We start from the raw sequence: 22,870 nt of genomic DNA, 5'->3' as shown, positions 1-22,870 counted from the left end.
ATAAATACCGAATACAACCCGTTAAATTCCATCATCTTCATCCGAAAGGACATTCGTTGCCACGGAATGTCTTCGCCAAGATCGGAAATATTGGAAAACTGGCAACAAACACGAATCTATTTCGCTTGTGAGAAAGGTGTATCTGGCCCGAAGGGCCATACCAGGTTTTGTTTATTCACGTGTGTAACGACGCCGAACTCGGAGAGCAGACCGGAAGGGAAACGAATGGGGGCGCAGTTGCAACGCAGTTGCAGTTGCGATGTGGGTAGTTGTGTTCAGCCTTTTTACGCGGATTGCCCCGGCATGACGTCACGAGGTAACGCAAAAGGAAGATTGCGCCCTCAGGTGCCGTTCTCCAAGTTACCGCGCGAGAATACGTTTCTGTACACATCTAAGCGGATACGCAGCTGTATACGTTTACAACGATGCTCTATTTCCTCATCTATGCGTGTGTATATGTGCATTACGCCTCACGAAACGTATCTACTTTGTTAGTTTGAACACTTCGTCGAAGAAATGACTTGTGCGCGACAGAGCGAAGCATTGCGTTTCACGTAGATCACGCACGATTTTTGATAGCGCGTGAAAAGTGAGATGCTATCAATATTAATCGTAATTTATTTTTGAACTTGCTGCTCTCGCGGAAAATGTGCTCGTTTTTAATGATTATAACAATGATAATAGAAATTGTAATGTTTTTTGAAAAAAGAGCCTTTCTCTTGCAGATAATGAAACTGAAACCATTCAAATATTCATCTATATTAAATATAGATGAGAAGAATATCGAAAATTATAACAATTCCCCCTCCCACCTTCCTTCTCTTCGCAAATTCTGAGTAAAATTTATCAATTACTATAATATAAATTTACTTTATATAAGTAAAATAGACGACACATTGCCGTTTGTCAATATCTTGAAGAGAATGCATTAAAGTAACTATATACCTCAACTAGAGCTATCGTGCAAGTTGTAGCGCAACCATCGTTAGACCTTCGTGTTTCGCAATCGGTCATTCGTCTTCCGTCGAAGACGTCGTAAGACGAATCGGCGCGCCTGCCAACAGTCCAATAAAGAAAAATTACATTTTCATCGACAAAACAGCAACGAGATATACCTCTCTCTTATTCTTTCCCATTTAAGACGGTTGCATGACCGTAATATGTTCTAAAGCTACCGCTCGTGACGAGTCTCGCGAATCTTGCACACAAAATACATGTGCACTTCGTTATTATTAATCCTCCCTATCGATAGGCCAGAAAGTAGCGGAGAGGGAGAGAGAGGAAGGATAAAAAAAATTTTAATTTAATCACACCCAGTGCGGCCGTTCGATAAACTCGACTCGTAGCGGCGATACGTTAACGACGAAAAACTATCGGCGCAGGAGGGTTTAGTCTTTCATGCAAGCGAAAAATCCCACGGCCCCTGTTTTGGCCGCCAACCTCTCGCCAGCCGGAAGTATTTAATTCCATAACGAATTGTCCTATATCGCACGAGCTGTTTTTTTTTTGTTTTTTTTTTTCCCGATGGCCATCGCCGGTACTCAATTAAATCGCAATTTTCGGCTCGTCGAAGCGCAGCTTAATCATCGTCGTTATAACCGAGAGTACGGATGACAATCATCTGTCGATTGACCTGAACGAGCATTCAGCTTTGTTCGCAAACGTCCCTAATTGCTCGGTTAAAAAATTATCGCTCTGATTTTTTTCGGGATTTTCAATTTATGAAATTTATAGAAAACCGCGATTTTCGTTTCTTCCTTTGTTCGTCCCTTGAAAATTGCGAGACATGTTTATTCAATAAATATAAATCAATAATAATTATAAAGTATGCAATATAAATATTTAGAAATATCAAATAATTTAATCTTTATTTATACATAATTGACATGGTTAAAAAATGAGAGTGGGAGGGCTTTTCAAATTACTGTAATGAAGAATTTAAAAATTCGATAAAAATTATAATTACTATCGAATTATAAAATTATAAAATTATAATTTTTATCGAATTAAATTATAATTATTATAATTATAATTATTTACTGGAACAGTGCAATGCTTTCAATATTTAACAAGTTTCTCACATCCGGTAGAAAATGACCTTTTTTTGATAGGGATGAAAGTGCACTACGAAAGTTTGCTTAGTGTTTTGCGATAACGTTGTTTCTTCGGTAAGTTTATGTTTCCTTGTGAGAAGGTTCGCGTCGCGAACTTAAAATTAAACATTTAATCCAACAGTGGTTTCTCGCGCATCCGACATTTTTCTTGCGGAAAAATATTTTCCACGAATATAAGAATTAATTTTGTAAAAATTTTGCAAAACTTTTAATTTCTTTGCAATTGACTGGGATTTAGAATTGAGCACTCATTTTGCATAATACAATATATCTTCATAAATCATAATTAAGGTTTACGAATTAAATATATATATTCGTATATAATAACATAACAATCATCTTTAAAGAAAATTTTACATTTTTATTATGTAAAAATTATTTATCGTTGTATAAAAATATTTTTGAATTATTGAAAACATTTACAATATAAAATAAAATAAAATGGAAATAAAATTTAACGAAATTTTTATTCTCGTTATCAAACTAATTCATTTTATTCAAATAATTTATATATTCTACTCTCTAGATTATTTGTTATCTATATATTTACATAATAATATTAACTTTTCTACATTTCCATTTTTTTCCTACTTTTATCGAAAATAATGAAAATATGATCCGAATGACACAATATGCCGAGTTGGTATCAGGTGTCATGTAGCTATTCACGAAGTATAGTGGATTCAATATTAAAAGCCCGCCACTATAAAGAATAAATAGTAGTCTGAATGTCTGATCAGTTTCGGGCTGCACTACTGCGGCGCGAATCAAACGTCAGTACTCGCTTGTACTCCTGGAAGATCAGATGGAATATTCATTTCAACTGGCTGCGAATAGCCAATGACACTGAGATTTTCTCACGATATTTTATTTTAAATATCAACAGAATCATCGATATTTAAAAAGGATTTCTCAAACGAAAAATATCGGCACGTTTCAAACGCTAAAAATAAACGTTACATATGTATAACAACATTTAACAAATGATAATTCTATAAAAGTCTGTACATATATTTTTGTAATAATTAAATTTTATTAATATATAAGATATTTCAGAACTTCCAAGTATAATATATCAATTTTCATAAATATATTAATCATTGATAGTAATATTTATTATTGCTATAATTTTTTTTTTTTTCGATTATCAAGAACAAAAGAATCATTCTGCCAACGGGATTAATACTTTAATTATCAGTACCATATTTAGTGGAACGTCCCAGCGCACCATAAAAATATCGATAACTTATTTAAACACATTTAATTTAATTTAAACACATATTTTTATCAAATGTCAACATGTTCCTGCGACGAATGATCGGAAACAATTGAATGAAAAAATCTCTCATATCTACCGTTTTCAATTAGAATGCGCAAATTAAAACATATTTTGATTAACGAATTACAGTAAGGATTAATAACCAACCATCTATAGAATTTTAATAAAAAAAAAGAAAGAGAGTAGATAAAAGAGAATAAGATCGAGAGAGAGAGGATCGTAAAATAGATCGATTAGCTTGACGTGTCTAAATAATCGACGGCAAAGGATCACTGGAGGATTAATGATGCGATTTTTACGAGTAAGATCGAAACACCTGGCCAAACTAGAGAGATCCAGAGACAATTCGTATCCCTCGATCGAAAACAGCACGAGAATCCGAAAGGGTCGGACAGATTAATGACCGCGATAGTTTTTGACCCACGGTGAAATAGCGTCGACGAACGTCGACGTATGATCGATTGTCGAAAGAGAGAGGGGAGGGGAACGAGGCGTCGATACGTCGGCTTGGGAAAGAGGATGAATGTGGCCGGCAAGGAAAAAAGAATATTAAGGGAAAAACGGGGAAATTTCGTCGATAAAGACACGCGCGCGGAACGCCAACACGCTCTCTCAATCGTCCAGTTCATATCCCTTCAATCTTCCCTGATTCATCGTTCGCTTTTATTTTATCACCACGATGGCGGGCGGACGGGCAGAATTTCGTAGACTCGTCAAACATTGCGTTACATTTTTTTTTTTTTACAAATAGACGGTACACTGTTTTATTCCGAATGAAATAAATATTTTTTTTTTTTTTGCTATATATATCAAACTGATTTTATGCCTGACATAAATCTTACGTAAACATAATGTCTGTAAGGCAATGCGAGTTTTTTGTCTGTATTTGTCTTAATTATGAGCTTTATTTAAATGAAATATTTCACATGTGTAATGACCGAAGTTAATAACGCGCGATAGCACTCGCTTGAAATAATGACGCAATCGCAATCGTTAAATTTTAATGATGGACTAGTGGATTCTGAATATCTGCACATTATTGCGATTTTGCCGATACCGTGCGGAAGATTGAACACTGTCCGATAAATGTGAGATTAATGGCATAATGTGATCTGTATTGATTTATGTTCGTATCGTTGCGAATTTTGGATTTCGTTTATAATTGCAAATTCGTGTGCATTTTAACAATCTTCTTTCGTGCTCAAGCGTATTCGATAAATCGTAATTTTCCACCAATCAAATTATATCCCACCATTACAATTGAGCAGTTAAACCTGAAATATAAAGTCGTGTTCTCTCGCATTTAAATACAAGTAGAGTAATGACAGGTGTCATTTTCTGACGACAATTTTGAAAGCCGAAACGAGTAGTTAACGGCTAGAGTTCATCAGCGCTTTAGAATCGAATTCGCATTTCGAATCGACTATTAATGATTCCCGAAATTTACGGCTGTACAATCGCATTTGAAATTATAACACGCGCGTAATAATTACCTAACTGACGGCCTGCATTAATAGCGTCGCCAAATTTGCATAGCGTCGGATGCAAACCTGTGTTTCCGAGCGTTCGCCAGGGCGCACCAGACGTGACATCCTAAAAAGCGTTGAAAGTTCTACACATATATCGTCGTACCATAAAAGACATAAAAGACGAAGGAAATTTAAGCCAAGTTTCTCATTAATTTCCCATAATAAAAATGATATATTAAGAAATATTCAATTAATTGTAAAAGACACATATAATTCTAAGAAATGTCTTTCGATTTTTTTATATATTAATAAAAATAATAATCATATTTTTCTCTTTTTATTGTTAAAAGTGATCCAAAATAGTGGATAAAAGATCGAAAAGTCAGATTTATAGGAAAATGACCTGGTTTATTTAATTTATTGTATCGCTACGTGGGTTCTCGCGATGAAAATGTTTTACAAATCTCTTTCTTATCGCTTGTATACGATTCTCATGGTAAACGAAAACGAACAATGACGCTCTCGTCAGTTTTTCGGAGTGTTTGCATGCGACGCAAGGTTCGCGACGCAACGAATGGCATTTTCGTGCCACCGAGCCGCGTTTTTCCCCGATGCTTCCCGAAACAATGCCGCGTTCTCGTGAGCTGGACGCCGTGTCCGGAGTTTCTCCTGGCGGCGAAGTCTTTCAACGTTCCGCGAATGAATAGACAAACTCGCGCGTGCACGGATATATACAGGACGCGCACGCGATTGTACGTTTAAGGCCAGAGTCTCCGTTATTTCGCGGCGGCTTTTTCTTTCGCGAACGCTCTATTCAGGCATCGACACTCCGTTTCCCTTGCGTTCCGTTTCCGCAATCAATGTCTCTCTTATTATTAGACCGCGACGTATATAATTGCCGACGACGTGGAGATGTTAGTATCGTCGGTGACATGTCCTCAAAAGCGGCGTCGTGAGAAATCTAGAGCGTTCACGTTTTCACTCGTTATTTCGATTCGAGGCGTACACATAGGATTTTAACGCCTTTTAGCGATGGGCAAACACATCGTCGTTTATTCCTGCCTTTTGCGACGTCTCTCGTCGTCACTGTTGTCGTACATGGCGGTTTTTCTTCTTTCCCCGAGCTTTCCTTGCAAACGGAAGGCTCGATCGACCTCGTTTCGAATAAAAACGGTAGAATAGTATCGAGATTTTACGCTCGTGTTTTCACAATAAATCTTTGCGACGCTTTGCGCAATTCTTTCGCAAATTATCTTATTATATTTAATATTAATACATAATTAGGCCATTGATTTGCTGTCAAATTTTTGCATCGTGATTAATTATTACATTACATGTATTGTAAAGCGACCATCTTTAGAGCTGAGAGATTTTCCGTGTCAAGAGACAGATACTCTCGGCTATCCACCGGCACGTAACTGGAAAAACCGATGGATGTAACAGCGATAATTGTGTCCAAACAATGCGTCGTCCGCGTGCGTCAGGCACACTCCGAATTGAAATCGTTTTCCGTGCTTTTGTTGGCGCAACCAGTGTGGGACCGGGTTGCGAGCCGGCGCCGGCGCCTCGATGAAATATTTTTGCCCGGCCGGAAATTCGCGAAAACAAGAACCATCGAAACGATGAACTTCAAAGTACGTCGATGCATCGTACCACATACCAGCCGATACGTTAACAATTTTTATGATAACTTGTAATGTTTTTATATATGAAAAAGAATGGCATAACTGTCTTGTTTGTCTCACAAACAGAAGAAAGCGAAAAAAATCCAAAGCGACACGTAGATGCATTTTTTTCGGATTTGAAAATTAAATCTTAAAGATAGAATCATTTTGACACTATCAATATTATGTATTTATTGACTTTCGTATAAGTAATCAATAAAAAAATGTTTAAAATTTACTTTTCATCTTTCGTTGTACGACAAATTTATTTTCTACAGAGATGTCAAAGAATATACATATATAAATTTTTGTAGAATTTTTTCTCTCTCGAGCATTTTGAGGCAGATGGAACTGCGACAAGACATTTTGGCTCATATGTGACCAGGAACAAAATAAAAAAAATATATGGCTTACAAGAATTAAAAACTGTGTAGTCTGTGTAAAATAAAATTCGATAGATTTCTGTAAAGACGAGACTATTTTCGCGAAAGGAATATACATGCATACGAAATGCTGCGAGATTGAAAGAGATGGAAAGGACCATCACAGTGCGGTGAAACGACGTGATCGCGAGGTTGATGAACCACCCGCGCCCTATATACGTAGCGTCAAGAAGTTTTATTGCCGGTGAATTTTCATTGAATTTCAAGCCGTGTCGCGCGGCGGGCTGGAGCGAATTCAAATAGCTGCGTGTTATCGTCTCGAATCGATACCAGCGGCGGTTCGATGCGCCACGTCCTCCCACCTTCCACAGGTATAAATCTCTCCATCTCCCGTTCTCGGCGTTGTCGGCGCTCTCTTGTAAATCGGCGTCTTTACAAACTAATTCCACACGGTGTAAACGGGGTTGCGCCGCGAGCGAAATTACGGAACAGCTCTTGTCGCGCGCGCGTGCGAGATCGTGTGACGTTTTATTTCCGCGCGTTAGCTCGCGACAAACCGAAACTCAGACGCAATGCACACAATCCTGTCGCAGTAAATGCACGATATCGCCCGAGTTTGCCGCGATGACTAATGACGTTAGGAAATTGAACCCGGCGCGGCAGTCTCGCAGATGCAGTCTCGAAAGAGAATAGCTGCCGAACGAGAGAATACTGCCCGCCGAACACCGGCTGATTCAATTTTCCGGCATCATTTATTTACGCGCGGTTAACGCGCTTCCAACGCCAGCCAGGCAGGCAGACAGACACGGTATAATCGAACAAATAAATAACAAAACATGAGCGGAATTAATCGAAGCAAGAAGTATTTTCCATCTCGTTTGTACGCTTCTACCGCGTCCGCCGGGGTCTGTAATCATCGTTATTTGTTAAAAATACATTTTTCTATCTTTCCTCACTTTCTAGATGTAAATTGGAAAGGTAAATCTCTGCAGAAAACTGATTTTACGCTCCTCTCTCCATCTCCTATTTTATTTTATATAACAATATTATTACGTAATAAGAATAAATATCGACCAAATATTGTACGGTGATAATTGTATTGTTATACACATACATTATATATTTATTTTTATATAATATTAAAAATCAATGAAAAATATTTTTCTTGCAAACTTATTTAAAAATTGATTTCAAAAAATAACTTTAGATTAATTTTTAGAAAGAGATGGAGTATCGCATTGCATAGATAAGGATTAACACGTTCAGTGCCGGTGACGGTGATGAATATGCTAGTTTTGCACGCAAACACTTCGCTGATATTGTACTGCAGTCTGCTACAAGGTGAAGACGCATTAGCGAAGGCACCTGATACCCAATTGCTTGAACGCTAACATGAAACAGTTACTGATTAACGCCAGTACACAATCTCACATACATGATCGATTAATCTTCCCAAGTATCGTAAATTTATTTTTACGCTTATGGGTAAAAGAGAAAATATCTTTAATTTATTAAATATTTTAAGAAGTTTGAATTTAAAAATTGAATTTTTTTATTATACGAAAAAATTAATAAGTTTTTTTTTTTTTCGTATAATAAAAAAATTCAATTTTTAAATATTATAAATATTAATTATATATATATATATATATATATATATATATATATATATATACATATATATATAAAATCGCATAATATACTTTATCCTTATCGTATTGACAAAACTAGTTGCAACTGATTGTGAGATTATTATCGGAGAAAATCCGCTATCTTTCTTAACGCTTATCTTGGAATTAGCGTGTGTCATTAGAATGAGAAGCTACAACGAAAGCAGCCAATTCCGTCACGGGGGGTTGCGTGACGCAGCGTATCAGCTCGCGTAAATGCACTTCCGAAGGTGCATCGGCGACGAGAAAATTGAAATTCCACATAGCGAAATGCTTTTCCGCGCGCACCAGCTGGCCGAAGCGCCGACTAAGAGCTCTCGCTGCGAAATGTCTTCCGCTCGTTAACGAGCTAAACGAGAAGAAACGCGCGCGCGAAAAAGGGCTGAACCTTCCGGTAGCAAAGAGTAGTTAGGTCCGATGCTCTCTCTTTCTCTTTCTCGGGTGAAATACCAGTTGAGAACGCGGTAATACCGAACCGGCCAAATGGCGGACTGCTAATCCAACTGTAATAATAGCGAAAACTCGTCGCTACCTTCGGCGAGAATGTATCGCGGTGCCATCGCGAACATATAACGTCCGACATTAACGTCCGTCTCTATGAAAAAGGCTTTAGGTTCGTCCGCTATGCGGATATTTTTAATATGATACGTTCGCTCAGCCGTCCGGCAGCCGAGAGATTTTTTGCAATTAGCAGATATATCTTCCCGTGTGAGCGTTTGAAGTCGCCGCGCCAACTTTCACCGATTGGATTTACGAAAATCCGAGCGAGTGCTTTTTCACCATTGGCGGTTAAAGCCAATTCTGTCAAATGGAGTTTTTGCCAAGACCAATCGGGTTAATGGTAACGGCGAGCTATTAATATATCACCGAGAACATTTTCTGGTGGAATAATTAAGCCGCGAGATCCATATCCTATAAGACTGTAGGAAAAACAGTTATCTTCTTACATAGCGAGAGAATTTAGTACGAACAATATTGTTCGCTTGCATATATTTAATTTTTCGAGAAACATGTCTCTATAAATTGTATATTTTTCTATACACAAGTATTTTTTTTCTCTATTTAACGATGCGCCATACGATGGAGGAAGGGTTAAGAGTATCGAGCTAAGCCACCTTCCCGAGCAATAAAATTATCTTTCGCAAGTATAGCGGGTCGCTTGATGGGAGCTGTCGATTTGTCAGCATCGTCTAGCGATTCTTGCCGACGTTGCGATTTTGCGACAAAAGAAGAGAAGGATAACCACGATGATCGGAGGTTGGGAAAACTTTGAAGAGCGAGCGATGTTTTAAGATCTTCATAAACCTCGACGACCGCTGCATTTGCATGGCAAAGACTAATTTGGCGAGGAAGAGCTCGTTTGAAATTGAAATGCACAGTGGCATCTCGAAGCGTTCGGCACGCGGATACTATGAATATCGCTTTTCCCGTGACGATGACAAGGCTTCAGCATGCGTTTTATTCGCATAGTAGTAGCTCACGTCTAGCAGAAGTGTCGACGAAAGCAACAACTCCGCGTAATATGATGAAGGAGGGAGATCGATGTGTCGACAGTTCGCGCTTTCGAAGCAGATGCAATTCTTTTATTCACGTTTGCCGTGGATAAACTCGATATGTTTCGCGTAACCGATTTGACTGCGCCGATATTTTCAATATTTGTCGCTAGAAATTCTCATAGCATTATTCTTCTTATAATTCTAATGCTCCATTTGTGGAAAAATTCGTATTTAAAATCGATTATTCTCTTTCTTCTTCTCTCTTCTCTCGATTTATTATTTTTCTGAGAGCTATTTTGCATGTAATGAAAAATTAATTATAAATATTAAATGAATAAAATAATGAAATTAAAATTATTGAAATACTAATAATCGCTTTTATAATTTGTAATTATCTAATTATTAAACACTATAATTTCATATTTCCATGTTTATAAAGGATAAATTTTTTTAATTTAATAATATTCATATTTGTCAATTATATAAATAAAATTTATAATTCTTAAATACATAATATATATATGCGTGTTTTTATACATATATTACGAGTATTATAGATTCAGTAGAGTTAATTAATTGGTAAGTGGGACAAAAATGGTAGATGAAAAATTTCCATCCTAATTACGATAGTGCGGTGATTCAAGCACTGATAATGCAATGCGGAGATAATGTAAATGACCGTATTAGTAAATGGTAATGAATAAAGTTAATTACACGATGTTCGCCTCCGATATGGCGCGGCGGCGTATTATTCTGCTTAACCAACGCGCGTCGGGCGATTTTACAGAATTTTACGCAATTACAAGAAATAAACCCGCACGTATCGTGTGCCGCGCGTTCTCCAAAATACATCCTGTTACGCTGCAGTAGATGCAGTTTAACGATATTTTAATTAATGTCTGTTGTAATTAAATTAAATAATTAAATCGGTACGCGACCGGAAGCCGAGTGTGTACATGGGGCGCACGAGACGGCAACGGAAAATTTTCGAACATTAAAATCGTACATCGGACAGATAACAGTCTGTGCTAGTTAATTACGCGTGGCAATGATGCATATTCCGGTTTCATTAAATGCGCTATCGTATTTAATCCGCATGTTTTTTGCCCGCGTACAATTTCCATCTTGCCGCGGCTCACTTCGTTTTATCATGATAATTTATCCGCATTATGGCGGATGATGGCAAAGAGCGGATGAGAATTTTTATCGCAACTTTGGCCGGCGAAACGCGCTTTGCAATGTTCTTCGCGAACATGGCACGCTGACGCATACCACGCAACTTTCTAAATTTTTACGCCAGTTAAGCTGCCGATGCAAAATGCATCGCGAACTTCGAGTCCCCGGTACGGCCGTTCTCGCGCTGAACTTTACACCTTCTGTTCGACGCAATTTGCGCGTTCTTTTTTTTTTCCATAATATTAACTTTTTTTTATATCGGAGTCCTTAAACATACTTTCACATCTTTTTCTATTAACAGCTAATGACAATAAAACTTGCGACGTTTACATTAATGGATGCAGGATCGCAAGAATCTGTATCTCCGTAATGATGCATGTTATCTATATACTGAGGGCAGATTGCAGATATATAATAATGATATCGTATGATTTCTCTGATTACAGCGACAGCGGCATGGCCGCGGCAGGAGCAGCCCTGTCCGATAGCAGGAGATTTTTGCATGAACGGTGGTACCTGCCTATTTTTCGAGACCGTCGGTGAACCGGCATGCCGGTAAGTCACTATTATTTTATGAATTATAGTTTTCACATAATCCATTTTAGTGCATTAATTATACGTATCAAAAACTTTCTTTTTATTATAGTTAAACCATTTTTAAAAAATCTTTGTTTATCGTGTAAAAGGGTTGTTAGATATTGCATCAAAAACAATATACGAATGTCTGATTGTGCATCGTCCTTTATCACTAGCTTTTTATACAGGATATGAAAAATATAAATAAAAGTTCTTAAAAATAATCAAAAAATCAGAATATGTCTATTAAAAATAAAAACAATGCGTCATTCGCCATTTTTAAAAATCTATTATCTGAATAAAATTGATTTCCTTTTAAAATACATAAATATATAATAAATTTGCCGTTGTTTTGAAAAAGAAAATTGCAAATCACGGAAATCAAAAGAGAACACAAGTCGAATTAAATTTATTTTTTAAACGAAAATAGAAAATGAAAGTGAAAAGAAGTGTACATTGCAATCTTTTGCGCTTACAGATATGAATGATATAAATGGCGAGATAAATCCTTTTACATTGAAATTGATTTTGTATTAAAATTGAGCAATATATTAAATTCTTTAAAAATATGTATGCAAAATCCATCAAATGTAGAATGAAATATAGTTACCATATATTTATCATGTACCGCATTTTGTGAATTTACCATGAATTTATCTCACCACGGATTTAACCTGTTTTAGATTATTACTTTTCAATTGAATGCTCACAAAATCAAATGAACAATAATCATGTTGTGACCAATAATAGTAATAATAAAATAATAACAATAATAATATTTTATTCGACTTTATTTGCCATTTATTCGCGTCAGAAATGGTATTTATTAATCTTAAATTATGTATATCCTATACACTTCTTAATTTAAAACTATCTTCTCTCTTCTTTTTCAAAAGCAATGAAATCCGACTTTATCGAGAAATCGGAAAACCGTAGATTCTCGTAATTACCGAGAAGTCGGGAAGATTACGGTGCCAATTTGTAAAAAGCGTAGGTAACGTTGCTCGATGCTGAGAGAGAGAGAGAGAGAGAGAGAGAGAGAGAGAGAGAGAGAGAGAGGGATATAAAGATAGTTATATAGGATGTCTCAGGATAACTCGATTAAATTGCAGTGATGATTCTCTATCGATTGATAAAGTTGATTTTTACTCAATGAAATTATCAATGCGCTCCAAAGATTTGTGTATGAAAAGATACTGATTAAAAAATACTTTTTCGCGAAAATATCCATCTTTAAGAAGAAGAATCGATAACGAAACCATTTCTCAATTAATTTTATTTTATTACTTAAGGCATTTCTAATTTTATATTCATCTAGAAAGATATTTAATATGCAAATTTGTGACGATATGACGACGTTTTCTTTTTGATGGGATAAAATCGACTTCAACTTTAGCCAGATATCCGCCAGTAAATTATGACATTTTTATTTGGGAACACTTTCTAAAGCGTTTTACTCACATCGACGTCTTTATTCGAAGGCGCACGAGAAATCGAGCTTGCGTTTCTCTCTTTTGTGCGGCCATCGAGTTAGCGGCTAGCTACGGCAACCGCGAAGTTGGGCGAGGTTTCAGGATATGTTTGCTGTCGATTGTGCTCGGAAGGTCGAAGTTCGATGGGAAGCGCGGAGTCTAGGTCGAGTCTCACTCTCTATCTTTTCTCCGTACACAACGGGGAACGATCTTCTCGTTTCTCTTCTGGACACCTCTCCTCTATTCCTTTTTGCCACCATTCTCCTACGCACGATACTCTTCTCTCAAGAATATAGATACTTTCTATAGATTCCTCTTTCCATTCTTGCGCCCAGTCTGTCTTCCAGTATCTCTCTCGGCTATCGTCTACGCTTTCCTTTTTTTTTCTCTCTCTTTCTCTCTCTATTTGTTTCTCCGTCTCGATAAAAATAATCCCTTTCGCATTTTCTTAAAATCTCTCGCAATTTATCGATTTTTCGTTATTTCTGTTTAATCCACGTTTTTCTTGTAATCCACGTTTCTATTACTTATACCTAATTAGTGTCTTCGATTTTTATCTCTTCTATATAGGTCGCTTTCTCGTTAGTTTTTGCGCTTTCATTATCGTAAAGTTTATATAACTGATATTTTTCTCTTCTTTTATCAGAAAAAAAAAAGTTAATCTTTCGGAATTATATATCTCGTGATTACACATTGCTATTTTTTATAAACGCAATTTTGTAACAAGGTGCACGAAGCGCAGCGAATGTTCGTTTAAAGATTGGACTATTGACTTTTCTGCAATTGTCGACCTCAATATTACGGTTGACCCAACGCGCGCAAAACGTTCACTTCGTCCGAGTTCCAGATGAATTTTCCGAAACGGTCCGAACCTTACTTCCACCTGCTTTTTTCGTTCATTCGACGGTGCTTTCGAAAATTAAATTTCTTGACGATTCCCGCCCTCCCCCATCTCTCTCTTTTTTTCGCCGCGTGTATCAAATTGATCGGCACAGCGCCACGTATAGCCGAGTATCCATTTAATTAAAAAAGTTTGTTCGCCAAATGTTCCCCCGGCCGGACTTTCCAGCCGGTCGCAGTACTCTCATTTACGCAACGCGCACACGAGTGTCGATTTGTCAGAAATTTCAGCTGCGCGACACCGATGATGCATTCGGCAGACTCGTTTTTCACGGCATTAATTGGATCAGTTAAAAACAAACGAGATATGTATTATAATTCTTCTTCGTAATTCTGTGCAAACCGTGTTGCTGGAAAATTTTGCTCGAGTTGTATTTCCAAATGCAGAAATCTTGCAAAACGCCAAATAAGATGTAAAATATAATTTATCGGCTTTGCAAGAAAGCAAGGAAAATTATCTCGTACTTGAAAAAAAAGAACAGAATATAAATAAACGGTAAAAAAAAGATCTAAATTAATCTGAGCTGTCTTTTTTTCACATTCTGCCGATAATTTTCAACGTTCAGCATCTTTAAAGTCTTAAATAAAAATCTCTGTAAAATCCATTTGAGATTATATGAAGAATAAAAAGAAAACTTGGCCATCTATTTTCACTTCTGAAACTAATGATTGAAGTTTGAGGTCCATGCTTATATTCGGATTCCTTTCTTTCTTTTTGAATATACTCTTCGAGTCTTAAATTTTTTTTTAAATATATCGATAGAATTCTAAAGGAGTTCAATCTCCCATTCCGATAGATAAGCGAAGGAGTGGATGACGCGGTCTCATCGCGATGTGCCTAAAACGTCAAGCCGGTACCACAGCATCCAGTTTATCGGGGCTGTGTTTTATCGCGCAGCACCGTCAATCCTCTCGGCTACTTCCGGCGAATCCGGCCGCACAGAGAGAGAAAGAGAAGCAAGTGTAAACTTTTTCGCGCCGGTCTGCGACGCTCGTAAATCTCATCTCCGGAGGTAACCTACATCCCCCTCGTCCCTCCCCGACATTACCATCGCCCACCACTTGTGTTGAGCGTCCCGGTTCCTCGTTTGTTTCTATTAGGCGATCCCCTTCTTTCCCCCTCGACTTGTTAACTTTACGTTCTTACCACTTACGGCCAAATTGCCGTATAAAATATGTGCCGTGACGACAAGGCAACCTCTCTGCATACCATGGTTCTGTGCACGACGAACGGCTGCCACGATAGTTACTCTCCTGGTTGTATATCTCCTTTTTCTCGGCATTCGCGTATAATTAATGTCGCTTAAGCGATTGCTTCGTACGTGTCGTTAAAATTAGCATTAACGCTTGAGAGATTTAGTAGCTTAGTTGAACGATGCGTAGAGGTTTATTTCGGAAACAATACTTCTCCCTCTGAATCATATTAATAATCGAAGTCAAAAGCAGATTAAGAATATAGCAATTTTGTTTCTGATGAGATAATATAATTATATAGGAAGGATCATATTTGATATAATATTTTGAATATTTTTTTGAATATTTTAAATATTTTTTTCGAAATGATTAATGTGAAAAATATGTAAATATGTTAAATCTTGCTTTTAACTATTAATTTTAAGTAAATTGTATCAATTTGATTAAAATATTTATATCATATTTGAAATTAAAATATTACAATAAATAATGCTTAATTGGTGAAAAGAAAATAAATATAAATAAAATTAATTAAAATTAATTAAACGTTTGCAATTTCCATGTTAAATTTGACAGACAGGCTGATATCTGTAGCGAAATGGAAACTATTATCGCGCTCCAAAAATAGACAGAAAACAGAAAAGGAGAAGAACATAGCAACTGCAACGTAATCCGCATATTCAGCAACACGGCACATGTATTACGTACATGTGCACCTGCTATTCGAAGCACTGTTACAGCGGTGCTATTGTTCGAATTGCATCAGATCACCCGTCACGTCTGTAGTTGTCAAGGCAGATTTAAAACGGATGGCCAACAGTAATTCGGTCAAACGTACCGAGATTGGACGTGCAGGCGCGACAATAAAACCAGTAGTGGATTTTGCAAATATAAAACCCTAAAAACGAGCGTAAAAAATTATTGAACAGAAAGATTATTACATTTGAATAGAGAATATAAAATGTAATAGAATTTTATTTATTTTAATATATAAAAATATAACATCCCCTTCAATTTTTTTTTAATAGAAACAATTATTTATTGGGAAAAAGCAGTTTTTTTTTTTTTTAGAAACTTAAATTAATATCATATTTATCATAAAAATAAATTCTTTCATTCCATAGGGCTCTTAAATTATCTATGATCAATGATTCAACCCAGGTGATCGTTCACTCTGCCCCATTCTCATGTCTACACCGGTGACAATGAAAGATAAAGGCTTTAATATTGCTGTCGGAGCTGTCGACGAGATAGTTTCTCTTTTGTGCCGTTTTTTAAAAGCTCCCTAACTCTGGCCCACATACGCGATGGGAAAAGGGGGCAATACCACGCACGCATAAAAGATCGCGCACACAAAGCGCTCGAAGGGGTATACCATACATATACGTTGCAGTTGCAAGCAGTCGGTCCGCGGTGTTCTCGGAGAGGAGCGCGCGTCTTCTTTTTTGAGGCACTCGTTATTTTAACGGGAAGAGCGCGAAGCTTTTACGCGAAAATTCCCGACAGCCTAGTTTCCGGTGCGAAGTTATCACTTCGTGATAAAACTTCGCGCGTCCACGTGCCCGCGTGCATAAAGAAACGCGCGCAGACACTGTGTGTCGCGGTGCATTAAGACGACAGTATATAATAATGCACACACGAGTTGTTCGTTTTTTCGCGACGAACAAAATACAAAGCAAACGAAGTCTCAGTCGAATACGATAAAGAACAGTCGGCTGAGGAAGAAACAAAATTTTAACGAGATTTAACCTCATTTAAATAAAACTTATCTTATTCAGGCTTTTTTTTTTTTTTTAATTTTGTAATGTTTTTATTTTACCAGCGAAATAATATTTTTTTCGCGTATGATATAGTATACAATTAAATGATTATACAGCATAATCAGTTTATACACGGTATGATTAAATATTTTATTTATAAATATCGCGAAAAAAATTTCTTCCTGAATAACTTACGAAAGCAGAAATATGTATATATATAATCATTTTTGAAAGCTTCGACGCGAAGCGTGTAGAAATTCCGCGTAGAGGATTCCCCCTCGAATCCTAGGATTTATGATATTATTTCTACAGCGATGATAGCGACGATGTGGCGATAATATACGACGGATGTGAAATATTTCTCGCGAAGTACAATGTAGTGCGGGACGACGATGGTTCGTAATGTATGTCCCGTCGTTACATGTGCTTTCCGTTTTCATGGCGAGGAAACTCTCGAGAAGATTAAGCTGCGGCCGCGCTGATCGAATAAAAGTGTATGAGGGAAGATTGAGCGTGCAATCTTATACCGGTTACATTCCCGTACACCCTCGTACGCGGACGTAAACTTTGTAGAAAGTTACGCGGGCGACTGAAATTTTCTAATGCTATTCCGAAACTTCCCGTGGCACATAATGTCTCGGCATGATATATTTTCTACAGTGCAGCTGTGCTTTAGCGCACACGCTCATCCGCAGCGAAGGGAGATTGCGAATTCGCTTCCGTTTGCGCTACATCTGGTAAAATAGAGCGCGCACCGCGTGAAGTTTCAGAGAGATGTAAATTATGCGTTGATATATATACCCCACGGTATAGTAGAGAAGTCGCTGCAACGTATCGATTAAAGGATCGAAAAATCTTGGAAACGTCAAAATTTTTGAACCAACGTGATTTATGATTTAAAGTAATATTCATAAACTTTTGCGGTGTTTTGGCAAAATTCAATATTATCGTAAGAGGATCATTTTTAAATTTAAATGAATAAATATTAAATAGCTATATAAGGTATTAAATTCTTCGTAACATATATTGTTTACTGGAGAATGTATTGAAAAAAAAAAAAAAAAAATGCGCGAGTTAATATGACCATTTCACCGCCCTGCGACGATATTATTATCGATGAGGACCGCCATTCGGGAGTGAACTTTTTGGAGAGCATGCACCGAAAACTTTCATAAAGTAGTTTTCTAATGGTATTTATGTCAGAGCACATACACACGCGACGGTTCATTGCCAATGCACGTGAATGTTACATATCGCCCGCAGACGGTTTATTATTGGAGCAATAAGATTCTGCATTCCAAGAATAGAAATTGTCTCTCTCTCTCTCTCTATTCTCTATTTCTTTCGCTCTGCAAATATATTACACATTCTCTAGCCGCTATTCCCATGTTACTACGACATTCGTTCCGATATAACGCGCAGGAAAACCGCGAATCGTCGGTTTAACCGACCTAGACAGCGTTTAACGTCTGAGCCGTGTGCCCCATTTGTAGCCCTGTTGTAATCGAATTGCGAGCGAAGGGTTCAAAGTGTTTGCACGCCGTCCCTCCTACCAACCCTTGTTTACAGCGCGAACGTTGCATGATTCAACTCTGAAATGCTATATAAAGGGTATCGTAACAAGACGCCTATACCATATGTCATATAGAACGCGTTTGTTTCTACTTTTGTTTCTACAGAGAAATTTTGCAATATTGTGTTCAAGGTACTCGTAATACATTGTTGCATATTTCACATGACAGTTATCGATTTATAATATACGAGATACGCGTGAAACTTGAAAGAGACAAAGCGTACATGTATTGGACCTATACAAGCAAGGCGCCGTATATCGCGCGACATAAAATAATGTCGGCTGAACGCAAGTGAATTCCCAGCCTGAATATATGCGTATTGTTCCGCTAGCGCCTAACAAATATCGCGCCTGTATACGTGGATGCAGAAACGTCCGGATAGCATGCGGTTACCCCGGGTACAAACGGACGGTAATGGTCGAAAGTACTCACGAGATAGTTTCACGGCGAAGGAGTCGACTATATGCCGTAACTGCGCCCCGGAAATATAACCAGGCGCGCGGATACACACGTTTGTGTTATACCATGCCGTGAAAATCGTAATTAAGCCCGCACCCCGACTGTCGCGAAATTTTCTCACGCTCCGGATTCTCCATCGCGCGCATTATTCTACTTCGGATATTACATTCTTATACAAAAAACAAAAATCATATTGCAACTTTAAAATTAATCGCGATATATTGTATGTAATTTTGAAAAATATTAATTATGATCTAATTAAAAGTGGATACAAATCTACAATTGCATATTTAATACATAAGATGATAACAAGTAAAACAAGCAGCTATTATTAATCATATTAGTATAATGAAATTATTTTAGAGTCAATCTCTTTAAAAAAATATCACGATATTAACAATTTTCGAATTATAAACTGATAAAAATCAAGAGCGTTTTAACTGAATTTCAAAAGCATAAAAAAATAAAGGTAACACTCATATGTTATTATAATACATGAATTTTGCAATTTTCACTGTTTATTATCAGATCGCATAACTTATTCGGATGTTTAAATTTAAAGCTTATCGATTGTAAAAATATATAAATTATTTTATATTAAAATAAATTCTCTCTCCCTTTTAAAAATATTTCTACATATTTTATTGCTGAAAAAATATATCAAGACGGATTAAAATAATTTCAATGACAAATATAGAAATGCTAAGGTTGCAATTTCGATAATAGATATTTTAGTTAAAGTATAAACTTGTAATATTATCAAAACTCTCAAAAAAACCTTTGTCGTTTATTTAAAAGTTTCGGGATGCAAAATTATTGTAATTCGTCTTAATAATATAAATATCTTTTCAGCAAAAATATGTAAAAGTATTTTCAAGAGAGAGAGAGAAAGAGAGATAGAGAGTCTATTTTAATATAGAATTATTTATATATTTTTACAATCGATAAGCGTTAAGAGTCAGAATGAGTTATAGCTGCGATATGATAATGCACAGTGAAAATTGCGAAATCGATGCAATACAATAACACATGGACAATAACTAATATCAGTTCCGTCGTTCTCTTATCAGTACTCCCATATCGAAAGAGTAAATATTATCCCCGTGACACGTTACAACCCGATGTAGTTAAACGCACTTCCTCGTCTGGCAACGGAGTCGATCGTGCGAACATAAATCCACCGCATATATGCGTTATAAAAATATATCCGGGTAATAAAGTAACTGACTTATCACCGAGTCTAAAAGAAAGAATCCGTGAATTATGCGTAAAAAACGTGACTTTAAGAGCAGCAGTTAAACGGCGTATTATAAAATGAGGGTTATATATATAGTTTCAAGCGCTATTGATATAAAATATAATATTTGTTTGTATTAGAGAAAGTAAATTCATTTTTATTATTAAATTAATTCTTTCAGATTATTATATTCGAAATACTTTTCTTTCTTTTTACGTGTAAAAATGGGGAAAATATGACGAAAAAGTACGTGTGTATATAATTGAAAATATGGAAATTATCATATAAATATGAAAATTATGCCTTTTAGTTGTCTTTATAATTTACAATTCGAGAACAATGACCTATTCAAGAATTCCTGAAAAATTTCTAGAACGTCCGTAACTGCGTCGAGATAATTACATACATTAATAATAGAAAATATACAAATTTTTATTTCAATAAATGTTGGATCTGAAAGAATTAATTAATCTTACACGAATGTTCATCGCCATCCCATCGTCAGAGTGCCGACCCTTTACGGGAACCACATTAAAGGGGGCCGCTGCAACAAAATACTACACCCATATTGCGTTGGTTGTTCTTCACCAACGCGCGAGAGCGAGTGGCGCAAAGGGTAGCAAAAGGGCATCGTTTGTTTCGTCGACTCGTTCCTAAAAGTGGTCTCAGCACATACAGAATCACCGTTACCGCCACCGTTGCTGCTTTGTAGCTTTTATAACTACGTGTCAAAGAGAGAGAGAGAGAGAGAGAAACTTCATTACACGTGAATTCCTGATTATCCTGAAAACTTAACTATTGCGCCAGTCGGCCACGAAGAAAACCTAGGGTGCAATCTAATAATTTATCGCGAATCCCGGAGGCAGCGGGCATTAGCTTTTTCTCGATTTTCGCGCGATATACGACCGGTGCGTACCGGGAGACAGTGCACCAGTGAATTCGGCGGTGGCTTATGTATGGCTAATTAATCCATGAAAACGCGCATCCCCGTACGCTCCGTTAGCTCCATTAAGCCGACCTAAAACCATGCACTTCGCAGCGCACTGTTTTATTCAGGACGGCAGCACTTTACCGAAATAATGATTTATTTAGGTACACTACGCGCGCGCGGTCCGAGGAGGGACGGTCCAGGTAAGAGCGCAGCGAGTGAAACATGGTCTCGTGAAACATTGTTAGTCGCTTTTACGAGGATATTTCGCCTCGTTGATTCCCGACGCGCCGACCCTTATAGACCCGATCATCCGCCCTCTTTATTTGCGGCGGCTTACTCTCTAAAAAAGATACGTTTCTTTAAATATCTTGGAAGGTATAGAGAGAAAGCAAGATGGATTTGCTTTTCAAGCGATTAGGAAATGTGATTAGAATTTTTTCGACGAATGACGAGAGGATATTTTTAAAAATAATAATATTGTAATTTTTATTAATAATAATATTTAATAATAATTCATGTTGTGATAAGATAGATTCTGAGATTATTATGCAAAATTAGTAATTTAATTTTAATAATTTTAACTCCATCTCGCGCGAACGGATTAATCGTATCTACGTGTATTTCAACGCACAATCTCAGGGTAAAGAGAAAATACTCGCCGACACGCAAGGAAACTTTCCGCACGTGTCAAATATATCCTTTTTCGCGATGCATCGACAACGGAAAGGCAGGCATGCGATGCAGAATCGGTATGAAAGGTACGTAGCAGATGTCGTAGACACGTCGCCGATACGATAACGTGTTTCGACGCATAAAATTCTGGCAAATCGGCCTTCGTATTTCGTAGATGCCAGAATGAAGAGAATGGAAAGAGGGCCCGGACAACGAAAATATACGACAAGGTGGCAGGTCGTAGGATGTGAGGGAAGGTGAGGAGGGTACGTCTCGAGAAGGCAAACGGAAGAGAGCCCGTCTCTTCGAAACGTGTCTCCTCACGAAGACAAAATGAAGCTCTCTCCCTTGCTCTCTTTCTCTCGATTTCTTTCCTCCTCTGTCTTCTTCCTCGAGCGAAATCTCGTAAACCTCTCGTCTCCCCATCGTTTCTTTGGAAATACTTTTGCCAGACGGTAGACTCGAGTCGGTATCATATCAAGACCATTTGGTAGATTTGCTCGTCTATATACGTCGAGCGTATACGCAAATAAAGTATCTCGTCTGCCACGATAACAACGCGCTCGAATCGTTATCATCGACTTTACTCTGAATATTAAGCGTCTCTCGAAATTCAGAGTGAATGACAGTATCGTTTATCGGGCAATAAAAATTCCGATAAATTCACCTGCTGTCCTTTTCTAACTTCTACGAAACTATATAGGTTTGTAGAGCAAATGAAAATAATTTCAACATTATTCTTATTCTCGCTGCGATATTCAAGTTTACGAGAGATGGAAGTCACCCTTCGCGAAGTTATATGGTACATGGCTGCTGAGCTCTATGTGTATCGGAAATTTTCAGA

The 22,870-nt window shown here is 37.2% G+C and overlaps 2 protein-coding genes across 4 annotated transcripts in view; one reads left to right on the top strand and one right to left on the bottom strand.

Moving 5' to 3' along the window:
• Nucleotides 1-22,870, bottom strand: part of Mad2 (mitotic arrest deficient 2) — a 226,793-nt gene that overhangs the window by 148,458 nt on the left and 55,465 nt on the right. The window lies entirely within an intron of this gene.
• The window catches only part of Vn (membrane-bound neuregulin protein vein), a 319,192-nt gene that overhangs the window by 248,541 nt on the left and 47,781 nt on the right, over nt 1-22,870 (top strand). For both annotated transcript variants that reach the window (XM_070315119.1, XM_070315114.1), the window contains exon 4: nt 11,698-11,806. In XM_070315119.1, coding sequence (XP_070171220.1) covers nt 11,698-11,806 — 109 coding nt within the window. The remainder of the gene's footprint in view (nt 1-11,697; nt 11,807-22,870) is intronic.

Source organism: Polyergus mexicanus, unplaced genomic scaffold, assembly GCF_030449975.1.
Source record: "Polyergus mexicanus isolate NDT 795.1 unplaced genomic scaffold, iyPolMexi1.0 SCAF_2, whole genome shotgun sequence".
NCBI lineage: Eukaryota > Metazoa > Arthropoda > Insecta > Hymenoptera > Formicidae > Polyergus > Polyergus mexicanus.
This window is presented reverse-complemented; position numbering and strand designations above follow the sequence as displayed.